The following is a 15,006-nucleotide window of genomic DNA, read 5'->3' on the forward strand; positions in this document are numbered from 1 at the left end:
ATATTGAGTAAACCCACTGAAAGTTTAGTTTTTTTGGTCCACCTTTAAGTTTAGAGGAAGCCTACATGACCTCACCCACACTTTGAACAACAATGTAGCAGTTTTGTACCCATATTTGTAATTAATCTTTAACATTTCCTTGTCTAGTTATTCCAAAAGAAGCTGAGTGAAAATTCATTACACGGGTCTAAATGAAAAAATGCAAAAGAGAGACAGAGAGAGGGGGAAAAAAAACTCGTCTCTTTCATGTTTGGGTTGGTCCTGATGACGTCACTTACCGTACATCGGAAGCATTGTCATAGCCGGATTACCAGTTTCTTACTCGTACATATCAATCCGCCAACATCTGTTTGAATTATTTAACACAATGTATCAAAAGGGACACACCGGGAAACATAAATAAATGTAAGAGAAAATACAAAACATAGTGTCCGATTTTTTTTAATCAGACTAACGTTACATAAATGTTTGTATGCGATTTTTATTTTTTTTAAACCGCACTTATGTTCTTCTGCTTGCTCTAACTTACCTTATGAAATATATTCAGTGGAAGGTTAGGGGATATATATGTACTATTTCCATTAAGAGTTATAGTGATTTTAAAACCCAGTGTTAGTGTTTTTCATTGGGTCTATGTTGCCAGTCGGCAGAAGCTGAAGTTAAAAACCGAAGGGCGGATTAATACATCGGAAGAGGGACTTCCTCTTACCATATATACCGGGCCTCGATTCCACATTACCGGCATTTCAGCGCTACTGCAGGTCGTGTTTTTTAGTCGGTGGTAATCACAGTGAAGGGTATTTATCTTTTTTATTTATACAAGTTGTTTACAAAATGCCTGGATATTCCGACAGAGACCGCGGCAGAGACAGAGATAGAGACAGAGGGTAAGTTTCTCTAGATTTTAGACGAGTTTGTGTGATTCGTAGAAATGGCCGACAGCCTTGAACTGATTAACCGTTGAATAAATTGTGATTCAATTCTAAGAATGTGGGATAGGAAATCGTAATTATTTACGTATTTCTAACCGAGAACCCAACGTTATTAATTTGAAAAGCAGGCAGTAGGCTGGCTTTATTTATCTACACTAGGCCCGGTCGGAACTGGGCCCGTTGTCTTGGCACAAGGCCTAGTTTAGCCTCGTGTCCCCGCCGGCACAGCGGCTTTCCGTTCGCTTCAGGCTAATGTTAGCTTGACGTTAGCTTAGGCCTTTCAGACCAAACGCGGTTTACGCTCCGCTTGCCGCATGGGTTCAGCGCGCTGCCGCGGCGTCGAATAGCGGCGCAAGCCATTGGAAACAATGGGGTTGAAGCGCAGCGGTACCGTTGCTGCCGTTGGTCTGAAAGGCCGTTGGTCTGAAAGGCCCTTCACTCGACGCTACATTTAACCGCCGCAGGAAACTCATTATTAGCGATATTGCCTGTGGATGTAACATATCTATACTTGTACTAACACTCCCAATACGTTTAGTTCACGATGGTCGCTCGCCAACGGGGACAGTTTTTTGCTACAGCCGGCTTGTCGGCTTTTCGCCATGTGGCAGCATGAATGCGGATACAAAATGTCGGCTGTTTTTTTCCATTGTTCCTCTGCTGGTTGGAAAGTATATGGCAGCTGTATTATGTCACAGAATGACGCAGTTAATATGGAGTTTTTGTTAGTTTAAAGTCGCTATAGTCACCATTGTTAATTACTTGACTTTCCTAGTCATACTTCTTAAATCGCGACTGAACGTAACTGTTGATGTAATTGCAGATATGGCGGCGGTCCTCCTCGCTTTGGTGGTAACCGTGGTGGCGGCGGAGGTGGAGGAGGAAAGTTCGGCAATCCAGGTGAGAGGCTGCGGAAGAAACAATGGAACCTGGATGAGCTTCCAAAGTTTGAGAAGAACTTCTACCAAGAGCATCCCGATGTCACCCGCAGGTCTCCGGTATGTAACGATAGTCAACATGGTCTTTGAAATCTTATGTAACGCTGCTACACATGTGCTCCTTTCTGCACGTGTTGCAGTTATGCAATCGGTTATGACCAATGAGCTGGTTTCATTCTTATCTTGCAGCAAGAAGTTGAAATGTACAGAAGAACTAAAACCATTACAGTTAAAGGGAGAAGCTGCCCAAATCCTATTGCCAAGTTCCATGAGGCCAGCTTCCCATGTAAGTTCTTTTCTTTTAATAATTGGTGAAATGTATCACAAAGGGAGTTTGGTACATCTTAATTAATTGTGGTCCTCTTTTCTGCAGCTTATGTGATGGATGTGATCAACAAACAGAACTGGACTGAACCAACACCCATCCAGGCTCAAGGCTGGCCTCTGGCTCTCAGTGGCCAGGATATGGTCGGCATTGCACAGACTGGCTCTGGCAAGACGCTTTCCGTAAGTTGAATGTTATCTCGCCAACGTTAGTGATGATTTTTAACTAATACAGAGTTACTCTTGTCTACCTCATGGAAGTGACTGTTGCATGTTTTCTCTGCAGTATTTGTTGCCTGCAATTGTGCACATCAACCACCAGCCTTTCCTGGAGCGTGGAGATGGTCCTATAGTAAGTAGTCACATCAGTTTACATCGTATCTTTAATACACTTGCACTTTTTTTTTTATCAGACGTGAGCATATGATCTGCAGTGAGTGGTGTGATGTTTAAATGTGGCCAGAAAATTTTTTCTCAACATGTTTCTTGTTCTAACAATGAATGATGTGACAAGCCGTATTTTCCCTTTTGACAGTGCTTGGTGCTAGCCCCGACACGTGAGCTGGCACAGCAGGTGCAACAGGTGGCTGCAGAATATGGCAGAGCGTCTCGCCTGAAGACCACCTGTATATACGGAGGAGCCCCCAAGGGACCCCAGATCCGTGACCTGGAAAGAGGTATTATAGCCTTTTTTTTCTTCTCTCATTTAAACCGTAATATTGTACATATTTGTTCTTGAATTTGCACCATCCAAGGCAAACTTTTCATCCGAACCCTCAGTTTTTGTTTGAGTGTTTATTTCTCGCAATGACTAATAATTTAATTCCATTTTAAAGGTGTCGAGATCTGCATTGCCACTCCAGGAAGGCTCATTGACTTCCTTGAGGCTGGAAAGACAAACCTCCGTCGGTGCACTTATCTTGTCCTGGATGAGGCTGACAGAATGCTGGACATGGGCTTTGAGCCACAGATCCGAAAAATTGTTGACCAAATCAGGGTAGGTTTTTAATTGGATGGCTATAAATGCATACAGAAGTTGACCACCTCGTTACTTGTGCATTACCTTAAGGGAATGTGTTGCTAACTGTTCCTGTTTTTGCAGCCTGACCGTCAGACTCTGATGTGGAGTGCCACTTGGCCCAAAGAGGTTCGCCAGCTGGCTGAGGACTTCCTGAAGGAGTACGTCCAGATCAATATTGGTGCCCTCCAGCTCAGTGCCAACCACAACATCCTGCAAATCGTGGATGTCTGCAACGATGCAGAGAAGGAGAACAAGTGAGAAATGTGCCATGGCAGAATCAGTGTTGTTGAAGCAAATGTTCATAACTGTTTTAGGTAATGTAATAAATTTGTTACAGAATTAACAATTTTAGTGCCTTTTTTTCTTCTCTTTTTAGACTTATCCGTCTGCTTGAAGAAATCATGAGTGAGAAGGAGAATAAGACAATCATCTTTGTAGAGACAAAGAGGCGCTGTGATGATCTCACCAGGAGGATGAGAAGGGATGGGTAAGTGTTGTAATGAAAATATTGATTTACCGTTAGGCTGCTTCTGTTGTACTGACCTTACTGTTCTCAAATACTTATGAACATTCAAACATTGGTTAACATTTAAAACCTTCAATCCTGTTAGGTGGCCAGGTATGGGAATCCATGGAGATAAAAGCCAGCAGGAAAGAGACTGGGTTCTCAATGGTAAGCTTGCATCACCAAATTGCTAGTTAATCATTGTAAAACTTTCAGGAAATATTTAATCATGTATTTTTATTTATTTTCAGAGTTCAAATATGGAAAGGCTCCAATTCTCATTGCAACCGATGTTGCTTCCAGAGGTCTAGGTCAGTATCTCCTCCCTGAACTGTATTGTACTCTTTATGTATTTCAAAAAGAAAGTGTATTTGCTTTCTTTAACTCTTCTGCTTCTTTCTGAGTTTCTCCCCTGACCTGAAGGAGCAGTCTATATGGCAGGGCCTTGGCATGACAAGCCCAGGTCTCCAGAGGGGGAAGGAGGATTCTTGGAGGTGTCCTGACTGGCGAGGCACGGGTCTCCCAGTCGTGCAGATATACAGAGGTGACCAGGCCCAACAAAGTGCAGCATAGTGCGCTGGCCTGCCTAAAAATGGGGGGGTGAGTTGAGGGCTGGCCACAGTTCCTCCCCCATATGCTCGTCTGTTCTCTGGCAATGGTTTGGACTGCTTCACACACCCAGGCTCTGTAACTGTCCCAGCTCAAAGCCCAGCTACACTGTCTCCTATTGTCTTGCGTGTATGTTTGGGCACTGCATTGCAAGCTGTTTGAGTCATTTGGAAGGTGCTTTCTGTTGCGTAGACTCGTTGTAAAGCATGGGTGGCGTTAACGTTAACTCTGCAGTTCCTAAACTTCTGTCGGAAGAGCAGTCTGTCTGATCGGTCATACCTTCACCTCTGTAATGACATGGCTACTGGCGCTTTTGGTGACAGTGGGACATGCTAGCTGGACACACTTGGACAAAATCCAAGCCCACACTCCTCCCTCGCCTGCGTTTCAAAGTCATGTCGAGACCTGCCAACGAGAGACATTATGATCAAGTGAACACTGGGTCTGGAAAAATCTTGCCATGTCGAGAGTGGGGATGCACTGTTGTAGGCATCCTGCAAATTGGTTCAGATCTACAGTTTTGGCAAGAGACACTGCAGTGTGAGCTTTATAGCAAGCATCTGGTGAGGGTGTGACAAAGGGACCTTGGTTAAGTGCTAGTTCAAGCACACTAGGAGGCAGTAGTGTGCATAGCAGCCCTACTGTATAGCGACACCTGTGGGTCACTTGACAATATGTGGGGCGTGTGCTGCAATGGGAATGGACTAGTGAATGCATACTCCAAAAGATGGTAAGACTTCTGATCCATTCTTTCTGAGGGTGGTTTAAGGGAAGGGGTGGGGGTGTTTTATCTCTGGGATTGGAATCCAATGGAGTGTGCATCGTTTCTCTTTTCCCACCGTAGTCTCCCCAAGGAGTAAATACTTATCTTTAGTTAAGTCTTTTGCAGCTTTGTGGATTTTCCAGCCATTCCTACCTCATGACCGCACTAACTTTTTGTTTTTGATCTGGTTGTTGTGGTGGCGCTGGTGCACCTCTTTGTGTGCTGCCTTCCTTTTCCTTTATGCCACACTGCAACACAATCTTACAGATGTGGAAGATGTGAAATTTGTCATCAACTTTGACTACCCCAACAACTCTGAGGACTATATCCACCGCATTGGCAGAACAGCTCGTAGCCAAAAGACAGGCACAGCTTACACCTTCTTCACTCCCAACAACATGAGGCAGGCCAGTGACCTCATCGCTGTGCTCCGCGAGGCCAACCAGGCGATCAACCCCAAGCTCCTCCAAATGGCGGAAGACAGAGGAGGTAAATCCAATTGGTGAGATACAGAAACTGCGCAGTGAACTGCAGCCACTCTTTTTCTGCTCCTCCTTTTTTTGTTTGTTCTGAGAATGGGATGAGTTTATCATTGACTTCTGTATCTCAGACAATTTTACAGTTAAACTTTCTCTCAACACAATTTTTGCTTAAACTTTTGTTTAAAAAAAAAAAAAAAAAAAAAAGTGTCTTTGTCCTCAAGTCTGTTTTCCTTTCCAGGGCGTTCAAGGGGAGGCAGAGGTGGTGACTACAGGGATGACCGTCGGGATAGGTATTCTGGAAGGCGTGATTTTGGCAGTTTTAGGGACCGGGATAATGGTAGAGGGTTTGACAACGGACCAAGTAAAACGTATGGCACAAATTCACAGAATGGAGGCTATGGGGGCAATAACAGCAGTGGCAATGGCTTGAGTGGAGCCAGCTACAATGGTAACGGACAGTCCAACTTTAACAACCAACCTGGAGCCTTCGGAGGCCAGAACTTCCAGGCCCAACAGTTTGCTCTCGCTAAGGGTGGCGCGCCGAGTGGCGCCGGTCACCCCCCATTCCCTTTCCCCCAGGCACAGGCTCCGCAGCACCATCCTCCACCGCTGGTGCCATACCCCATGCCTCCTCAGTTCTCTCAGTAAACACACCGTACACTTGAAAAAGTAAATTATTGCTTTTGTCTCGTTTTTTAAATTCTACACTTAATCCAGATTTTTTTTTTTTTTTGTATTTACACAACAGGGTTACAAAACAACTTTAACCTCTATCAAGCCTTTTAAGATCTGCAGTGCAGCAGCAGTAGTTGTGTTGCACACTTGTTTTCCTATTATACTATTTAATTTGTTACATTCCTCAGTAATGTTTAGTTATGTTTTGTACTAGGTAATTACAAATGTACTGGTTTTCCATGTGTATCATTGAAAGTGATGTTAAGCTCCGAACTTGGAAGTGCACTGCATGATCTTTCAAAATAAAACCTAAAAATAAACTTGCTGCTTTGTTCTTTCTAACTTTACATTTCTATGCTGCGGTTTTTTCCAGGAGTAAAAGGACACACTGGTACTACCTTTTTCTGTCCAGCAGGTGTCATGTTTCACAAATATTTAGGAATCTTGCTCAGTCTAGTAACTTGTATTAGCAGGCACTTGAGATGTAAAGTATATCATAGGTATTATATTGAAATTTGCAGTAACAAACAGCAGGGTTTAGTGTTGGGGAAACCATGCAGCAAAAATAAAATGTTACATCACCTCTTCCTTCCTACATTGTGTACAAACAGCAGAGAGGGATTGGTAACTAGTTTGCCCTGTCAGTCTTGTGCCTACCACATGATGGCAAAGATGTCTTGTAATGTTCTTTGACGCTAATAATCCTTTTGATGTCCATTTCTCTTAAATTAAAATCCCATTCCAGTAACTCATATGGTGTAGTTTTAAAGCCTGTTTTCAACCAAGAACTCGCAAGATAAAGAATATAGCTGGTACATCAATGTCCCTTGGAATAATTTGTATATAGACCTATTTTTTCAGCCCTACATAGATTGATCGGAAAGAATACAAAATATATTTGAAAGATTAGACGTATTAAGCACATTTAGAAATCTGAACTATACGTTTAAATGTTTAACTATGAAGCATTTGTATATGTGTGTATGTATATATATATACACACTCACCTAAAGGATTATTAGGAACACCTGTTAAATTTAGGATAGGGTCAAACACGGTGTGAGTATGGTGTTCCTAATAATCCTTTAGGTGAGTGTGTATATATATATATATATATATATATATATATATATATAGAGAAAGAGAGAGAGATGGATAGATACAATAAATCTAAAAACCTCACAGACCCCTGGAGTCTCCTGAAAGTGTTTCAAGGAGCCACTCTGATATGAGCAAACTATATTACACGTACATGTTTTATATATTATATATAAAAGCTGGTTACCACTGGGTGAAACCAGTGATACAGGTTATAGTTTTAAAGTTGTGGAACATTTAAATAGTTTTACTGACACCTCTGGGCCAATGATCGTCATGTAGCCTATTTGATACAAAGTGCGTTTGTTCATTTCAATCAATTTGGATATTGGGTTGAGAAGCTTGAGATTAGCACCATTTATATAGATATAAATCTATATAAAGGGCACTACTTGAGATGATCTGAGCTCATGTTTCACAGTAGATCTGCTGATCCACCTGAAACGTGTATACAGTATAATCAAAGACTGAAAGCTGGTCACAGGTCAGCACCTTGTCATTACACTGATTAGATCTCTCGGTGAACAGTCCCTGTGGGCGCGGCTGGTTTAAATAGCTTTTTCTACACTGTGGCCTGGAAGAATGTGTGGAACGTTCGCTGTGTAAATACTATTCAGCGTCTTGTTTTCTGAGTCAATTGCTTTTTTTCTGTCTTTCATCCAGGTATGTGGCAGCCATCCACACCCTGCTGTTGACAGCACCATTTGCATACAAAACATGTTAAACTTGTATAAGAAGCCGCCTAGGCCAAAATTGATGACTTGCACATACATAGTTTATATACTGTTACAAAAGCACTTGTCTTTACATGCATTCTCATGCAGTTATACATACATACGTCCAAAACGTGATAATGACTATAAGGATATATAAATGTATGTGCAAGTACTTAGTACCGGTATATACAGTATGTATGTACAAGGGTTGTTCTAAACAGAGATAGTACTCACTTCCCGTACTCAAGTAGAAGTACAGATACTTGTGTTAAAAAATACTCTGGTAAGAGTAGAAGTACTGATTTAACTTCTTTACTCAAGTAAAAGTAACAAAGTACAGGCTTGGAAATTTACTTAAAGTATAAAAGTAAAAGTAGCCTTGCGAATGACAACCATTTTTTATGCAGAGCTACCTGGACCACACAAATGTCAGATAACGCCGAGGATGACTGTGAATGTCTTGCTGCTTGTCTGGCGAATCTCTGGGATCTCCGTTTTCTTCATTTTCAATCATGTCGCCATCGATACTACCATGTGCTAACGTTACCGCCATAATGCCGCAGTGATTTGCCACGAATCAATGCCGCCAAATCTGTCGAGTCGTCTTGTAGCGGTGCGTCAAGTCCAACGTATATTCACATCCAGTTAGATTGAATTCGGTATTGATGACATGAAAAATAATAACGGTAACTCCACTGAAATGATTTGAAACTAAAGTAACGAGCCAATTTTGTAAAATGTAAGGAGTGCAAAGTAGCGATATTCGTGTGAAAAATGTAAGGAGTAAAAGTCAAAAGTCGGCACAAAAATAAATAGCAAAGTCAAAAAATCTGAAAAATCTTCTTGAGTACATTAACAAAGTATTTGTACTTCATTACTTCCCATCTCTGGTCCTAAAGATATTTTTAGTCTACTCTAGACTAACACATATGATTTAATCCTCTAATCTATTAGTTGTTTTAATCAACAGGATCTCTAAAACTGAGTTTCTCCGCAAAGAATCATGCAAAATTACCACTTTAAATCTTGTGTTTACCAGCGATGTGCTCATACATTTCTTGGAAATAAGTCATTCAGCGTTGAAACAGCATAAAAAAATGATCGACCAAAGAAGTCGACTAGGACCAAAACAACTGTAAGTCCACTAAAAGGGGGCAGCCCTAGTATGTACAGTGGGGGAAATAAGTATTTGACCCCTTGCTGATTTTGCAGGTTTGCCCACTTACAAAGAATGCAAAAATCTACAATTTTAATCATATGTACATTCTAACAGTGAAAGACAGAATCCCAAAGAAAATTCCAGAAAATCACATCATATGAATTTATTAAAATTGATAACCATCTGATGAGGAAAAACAAGTATTTGACCCCCTGGACAAACAGCATGTTAATATTTTGTAGAAAAGCCATTATTGGCCAGCACAGATGTCAAACGGTTTTTATAGTTGGTGACAAGGTTTGTGCACATTTCGGCAGGGATGTTGGCCCACTCCTCCCTGCAGACAGCCTCCAAATCATTCAGGTTCCGAGGTTGTCGCCTGGCAACTCGAATTTGAAGCTCCCTCCAAAGATTTTCAATCGGATTCAGGTCTGGAGACTGGCTAGGCCACTCCAGAACCTTGATGTGCTTCTTCTTCAGCCACTCTTTTGTTGCTTTGGCGGTGTGCTTAGGGTCATTGTCGTGCTGAAACACCCATCCTCGACCCATCTTCAGCTCTCTCACTGAGGGAAGGAGATGTCGGTCCAGAATTCCACGATACATGGCCCCGTCCATCCTCCCCCCTCAATACGATGGAGTTGTCCCGTCCCCTTGGCTGAAAAGCACCCCCAAAGCATGATGTTGCCACCACCATGCTTGACGGTGGGGATGGTGTTCTTTGGGTTGTACTCGGTGTTCTTTGCCCTCCAAACACGACGAGTTGAGTTGAGGCCAAAAAGTTCTATTTTGGTCTCATCTGACCACATCACCTTCTTCCAGGCCTCTTCTGAGTCGTCCAGGTGGTGAATGGCGAACTTCATGCGGGCCTGTACATGTTTCTTCTTGAGCAGGGGGACCTTGCGTGCGCAGCAGGATTTCAATCCATGACGGCGTAGTGTGTTACCAACCGTTTCTTTTGTAACTGTGGTCCCAGCTGCCTTCAGTTGATTCATCAGTTCCCCCCTTGTGGTTTTGGGATGATTCCTCACCATTCGCATTATCAGGGACACCCCACGAGGCAAGATCTTGTGTGGAGGCCCAGACCGAGGGAGGTTGGCGGTGGTGTGGTGCTTCTTCCATTTCCTGATAACTGCACTGACAGTTGATCTTTTCTCTCCAAGTTGCTTTCCGATTCTCTTGTAGCCCATCCCAGCCTTGTGCAGATCAACAATCTTGTCCCTGATGTCCGTAGAAAGCTCTTTGGTCTTGCCCATGGTGGTGATCTTGGATGCTGGTTGTTTGGGTGTTGACAAGTGTCTTTTATACAGGTAACGAGGGGAGGCAGGTGTATTTGATGTAGATAATTGGTTCGGATTGGGGCTGTGTCTTAAAGAAAGACTAACTGGCTTGTAGGAGCCAGAATACTTGCTGTTTGTCCAGGGGGTCAAATACTTGTTTTTCCTCATCAGATGGTTATCAATTTTAATAAATTCATATGATGTGATTTTCTGGAATTTTCTTTGGGATTCTGTCTTTCACTGTTAGAATGTACGTATGATTAAAATTGTAGATTTTTGCATTCTTTGTAAGTGGGCAAACCTGCAAAATCAGCAAGGGGTCAAATACTTATTTCCCCCACTGTACATGTAAATAATTAAATGTTGGCCTAGGTTGCTTGTCATGTTTAAAACATTTAATTTACTTACTCACTCACTTACCCACTTACTTACTTACTTGTGTAAAGTTAAAGCCCGAGCAAAAACAATCTTTGCTGAGTTGTGTTGGTGGCCATGATGTTGTGGCCCTCCTCCCCACAGGGTTCGGGAACAGTTAGATTTTCCAGCTTGCTCCGTTAGCGGTGAAGGAGTTGGCTAAGGCTAACGCTAGCGATGCTAAGCCAACGTCACGACCAAACGTTAGCGATTGGTTACGGCAGATCCAGAGTGGCTCTGGGCAGATCCAATAGTTTTAGATCGATTTTTTTATTGATCCCAAAAAAAAAAAGGAAAATAACGGTATTGCAACAGCAAAAATATCAGACACACAGCACACATACAGAGTATACATTAAATAATAGGAAACAATATACATGAAATAATAAATGAATACTACACGAGCAATATTTAAAATATATACAATTTGGAAATAAAATGTACAACTGTTTCAATAGATATAGATAAACTTAATGTGCAAGTTGGGGAGCAAAAATGTACAACTGTTTAACTAGTAATGATAGGATGAAGATAAACCTATTGTGCAAGGTGCATTCAGTGCAGTTGTGATGTATATGAGTCTTATCTCAGACTCTCTGTACCAATGAAATGTACCAGAGTCTGGTAGGACCAGGCCAGTGTGTTCTAACAAACAAGAGTGTAAATTGTAATTTCCCCACTGGGGATCAATAAAAAGTATAAACTATTTAAATTATTGTTATTACTTACTTTACATTGTGAAATAAAGGAACCAAAGTGAAACAGGTTTTGTGATTTACTAAATGGAAGGGCAAACAGGTGGAAGTAAAGGTGCTTATCTCAGATGGATTGCACAACGTGGAATTGGAACTGGAGGGTCGTGCCTGATTGAAGTACAGGGGTGGACACAATACCATGAACACCTGTACCACATGATTTAAAACCCTTCCTTTATTAATACCACATTTGTGAAGCCTAAATAGTACTAGAGAAGTGTTATACCAACTTTAGTTTGTTGTTGTTTTTGTGAGTAGGAGAGGGGTTACATTGTGTCCAACCCCTCCCCATCTCAATGCAGCTGGCCTAGCCTGGACCTTTTAAAATATCAACTCTTTCAAAAGTTGACCTGGTTTAGTATGCACTTTACATTAAGTATGGCTAACAATGAATGTTGACACATTTTAACGTCAGTTAATTATTAAACATGCAATAACTGACTTCCGTCGTTTTATTTGCCCTTTGGGGGCAGCGGAAACAAGTTGTGATCTTAACATTGACTTTCATCACCTTTAAGTTGATATTCTGAGCAAACAGTTGCTTATTTACACATCTGGCAAATATGGAGCAACACCATTCATCTGGAGTCTGTTGGTGTCCACCTGGCAAATGTAAGTTCAAAGTTTACTCTTCTTTTAGCTCTGTTTGGTCCTCACCAACTGCTAATATCTGGCTCCTAAGCCGCTAAGTGCTCCACTATACAGAACTGTATACCCACTACAATACATTAGACTACACCAGTGATACAATCTAATTGGTGAAGTTTAGGAATAAGCGGTGAGTTTGAACCAAAACGGGCCTAATTATCAAAACAATGAGCTGGAAGTCTCTATAAAGCTCTGTAAAGCAGAGGTGGGATTCAGATTTTGGAAATAATTCTTTTATTTGTTACGGATAACCCCTTCCACACTGCCATTTGATACATGTTATTGTAAAGAAAAAATATATAATATCCGCTTTAAATAGCTTACTGCTAGGGATGCAGATCAAGGCCATGTGAGACTCTTGTGTTGCCTTCTCAATCATCACTCCCTTTTCCTGTCACTCACTCCTTCTATCTTTCGTTTCCTTGTTTTTAATCCCTCCCTCCCTCCCTCCCTCAGGTATGTGTGTGTTGGTTTGAGTAGTAACTGCTCTGGGCGTGCGTCAGACACACCCACTGCAGGTATGAGACGGAGCAGCATGCTGAACCATTTTCTTCCCTCGAGGCGTAAAGAAGTCCCATTGTTCGACTCTAGTACGATCAGAGGTGCGTCTGACTCCCACCCACCCACATCACTGTGCAAATGCGTTTTGTGCTCACAATAACAACACATTACACCCGCACATGAGATACTTTTGCATGCGCTGGAGTTTTACAGTCTAGACCTTTGTTATCAGCTTACTTGTGTACCACAGAGGCAATTTCACTGGGTGTGTGTCTGATAACCATCGGTACTCTGGGCATGTCAGGTGGACCAATCCTTGAGGTTACAGAATGATTATAAGTCCACTGAATTATGAATTAATTAGGGCTCTGCTGCATTAGCCAAAAAAACGCTGATATTCAATTCACTTCAATTTTATTTATAGTATCAAATCATAACAAGAGTTATCTCGAGACACTTTACAGATAGAGTAGGTGTAGACCACACTCTATAATTTATAAAGTCCCAACAATTACAGTAATTCCCCCAAGACAGTGCGACAGTGGCAAGGAAAAACTCCCTTATAGGAAGAAACCTGGGACAGACCCAGGCTCTTGGTGGGAGGTGTCTGACGGTGCCGGTTGGGGGTGTGATGAACAGTGGCAATAACAGTCACAATAAAGATAATGGAACAGTGACTACAAAATGGTAGTCGTAGTAGTTCATGTCACAGCAGGGCACTGCAGGGCTTCACAGGATGTAGCATGGCACAGCAGAGCGTAGCTGGACGCAGCAGGGTTCAGCAGGGCTCAGCAGGGTTAAGCAGGGTTCAGCAGGGCTCAGCAGGGTTCAGCAGGGCTCAGCAGGGTTCAGCAGGGCTCAGCAGGGTTCAGCAGGGTTCAGCAGGGCTCAGCAGGGTTCAGCAGGGTTCAACAGGGCACAGAAGGGTTCAGCAGGGCTCAGCAGGGTTCAGCAGGGCACAGAAGGGTTCAGCAGGGCTCAGCAGGGCTCAGCAGGGTTCAGCAGGGCTCAGCAGGGCACAGCAGGGTTCAGCAGGGCTCAGCAGGGTTCAGCAGGGTTCAGCAGGGCTCAGCAAGGTTCAGCAGGGCTCAGCAGGGTTCAGCAGGGCACCACAGAGCGTAGCAGGGTGTAGTGCAGCAGGACCACGGCGACAGCTGCAACCAAGATCTTGGAGCCATCCTAATCCAAGGAAATATGCTGGGAAAAAGAAACATAAGGACTCCGGGGAGTAAACTCCCCAGAGCTAGGTTAGTAACAAGCATTTCTGGATCTCCTTACTCCCTAATGATAGCCTTAGCAAGTTTATTGTGTTATTAAGTGTGTGTTAAACAAGTTCAACCTTCTCACTGTTATAACCTGATCAACTACTGCACCTTACTTTTCTGATGCTGTGCACATCTTATCATAACCCACTCGATAAGATTCCATACTCTCCCCTTTACTGTTTTTAGTCATATTCTTCTGATAGACCATTGTTGTTGTTGTTATGTAAGCTTCTACCAACAAACAGGGATAAAGTACACATGCAAATCTAAAATTGCTTGTCATGTCTTAATGAACAAGTCAAGTTTATTTCAGCTTAAGCTGACCAAAGTGCTGTACAAAAAAGCACTACGGTGCCGTATAAAAGTACATTCAAATGTAAAACATCAAGAAGTGGAATGAAAACACAAAGCAAACATGCCAACAGTGACAACAAGCAGCAATTCACAAATACTAAATTATAAACATGATAACAGATTTACTTGGTGAAAAGGGCCAGTGGGTGAAAATGAGTCTTTAGCCCAGATTTAAAAACAGAAATGGAGGGAGCACATCTGATATCTAACGGCAATAAGAGCAAGTGCTAATAATGATACCACTTTTTAACCACAATGTGGAAACAGTGAGTGTTTTATAACGTCCTGGCTGCCATGTCTTGTATTACATGGAGCTGATAAGAGAGCAGTAGCTGTATCCAGTTCAGAGACCATTCTGTAAGAAAAAAAACACGGAGGTGTAGATAAACTCAGTTTTTAGAGATCCAGTCGATGTAGATAGACCTGCAGATAAACTGATTAAAGATTAGTGTTAAAAGGGTGGTGTCAAGATAATAATTAGTCTCTTTTAGGGTTCAACACCTAATCACGCACTAAAAAAAACACATTTCTGAGAAAGCAGACCAATGAAAAATTACTGGAATGCACCGA

The 15,006-nt window shown here is 42.2% G+C and overlaps 1 protein-coding gene across 2 annotated transcripts; it reads left to right on the forward strand.

The window, feature by feature from the left end:
• Window positions 1-719: 719 nt before the first annotated feature.
• Window positions 720-6,569, forward strand: ddx5 (DEAD (Asp-Glu-Ala-Asp) box helicase 5). Of its 2 annotated transcripts, none has more exons than XM_028598954.1 (13): window positions 720-887; window positions 1,756-1,930; window positions 2,060-2,156; window positions 2,244-2,377; window positions 2,481-2,546; window positions 2,730-2,871; window positions 3,031-3,191; window positions 3,297-3,469; window positions 3,592-3,702; window positions 3,827-3,888; window positions 3,972-4,031; window positions 5,360-5,581; window positions 5,813-6,569. In XM_028598954.1, the coding sequence occupies exons 1-13, from the start codon at window positions 835-837 to the stop codon at window positions 6,220-6,222; spliced, it is 1,866 nt and encodes a 621-aa protein (XP_028454755.1). In that variant the 5' UTR covers window positions 720-834; the 3' UTR covers window positions 6,223-6,569. The 2 variants fall into 2 exon arrangements, with proteins under 2 accessions (XP_028454755.1, XP_028454756.1); XM_028598955.1 differs by having other exon boundaries at window positions 5,360-5,594; window positions 5,813-5,934.
• The last annotated feature ends 8,437 nt before the right edge of the window (window positions 6,570-15,006 follow it).

Source organism: Perca flavescens, chromosome 15, assembly GCF_004354835.1.
Source record: "Perca flavescens isolate YP-PL-M2 chromosome 15, PFLA_1.0, whole genome shotgun sequence".
Taxonomy (NCBI): Eukaryota; Metazoa; Chordata; class Actinopteri; order Perciformes; family Percidae; genus Perca; species Perca flavescens.

What these genes read in the sequence shown, in the direction of transcription:
- ddx5 (XM_028598954.1), top strand. Translation starts at nt 835, where the DNA reads ATGCCTGGATATTCCGACAGAGACCGCGGCAGAGACAGAGATAGAGAC. An exon ending in ATGTCACCCGCAGGTCTCCG is followed by an intron (nt 1,931 to 2,059) that starts GTATGTAACGAT and finishes CTTATCTTGCAG; the next exon opens with CAAGAAGTTGAAATGTACAG. An exon ending in AGCGTGGAGATGGTCCTATA is followed by an intron (nt 2,547 to 2,729) that starts GTAAGTAGTCAC and finishes CCCTTTTGACAG; the next exon opens with TGCTTGGTGCTAGCCCCGAC.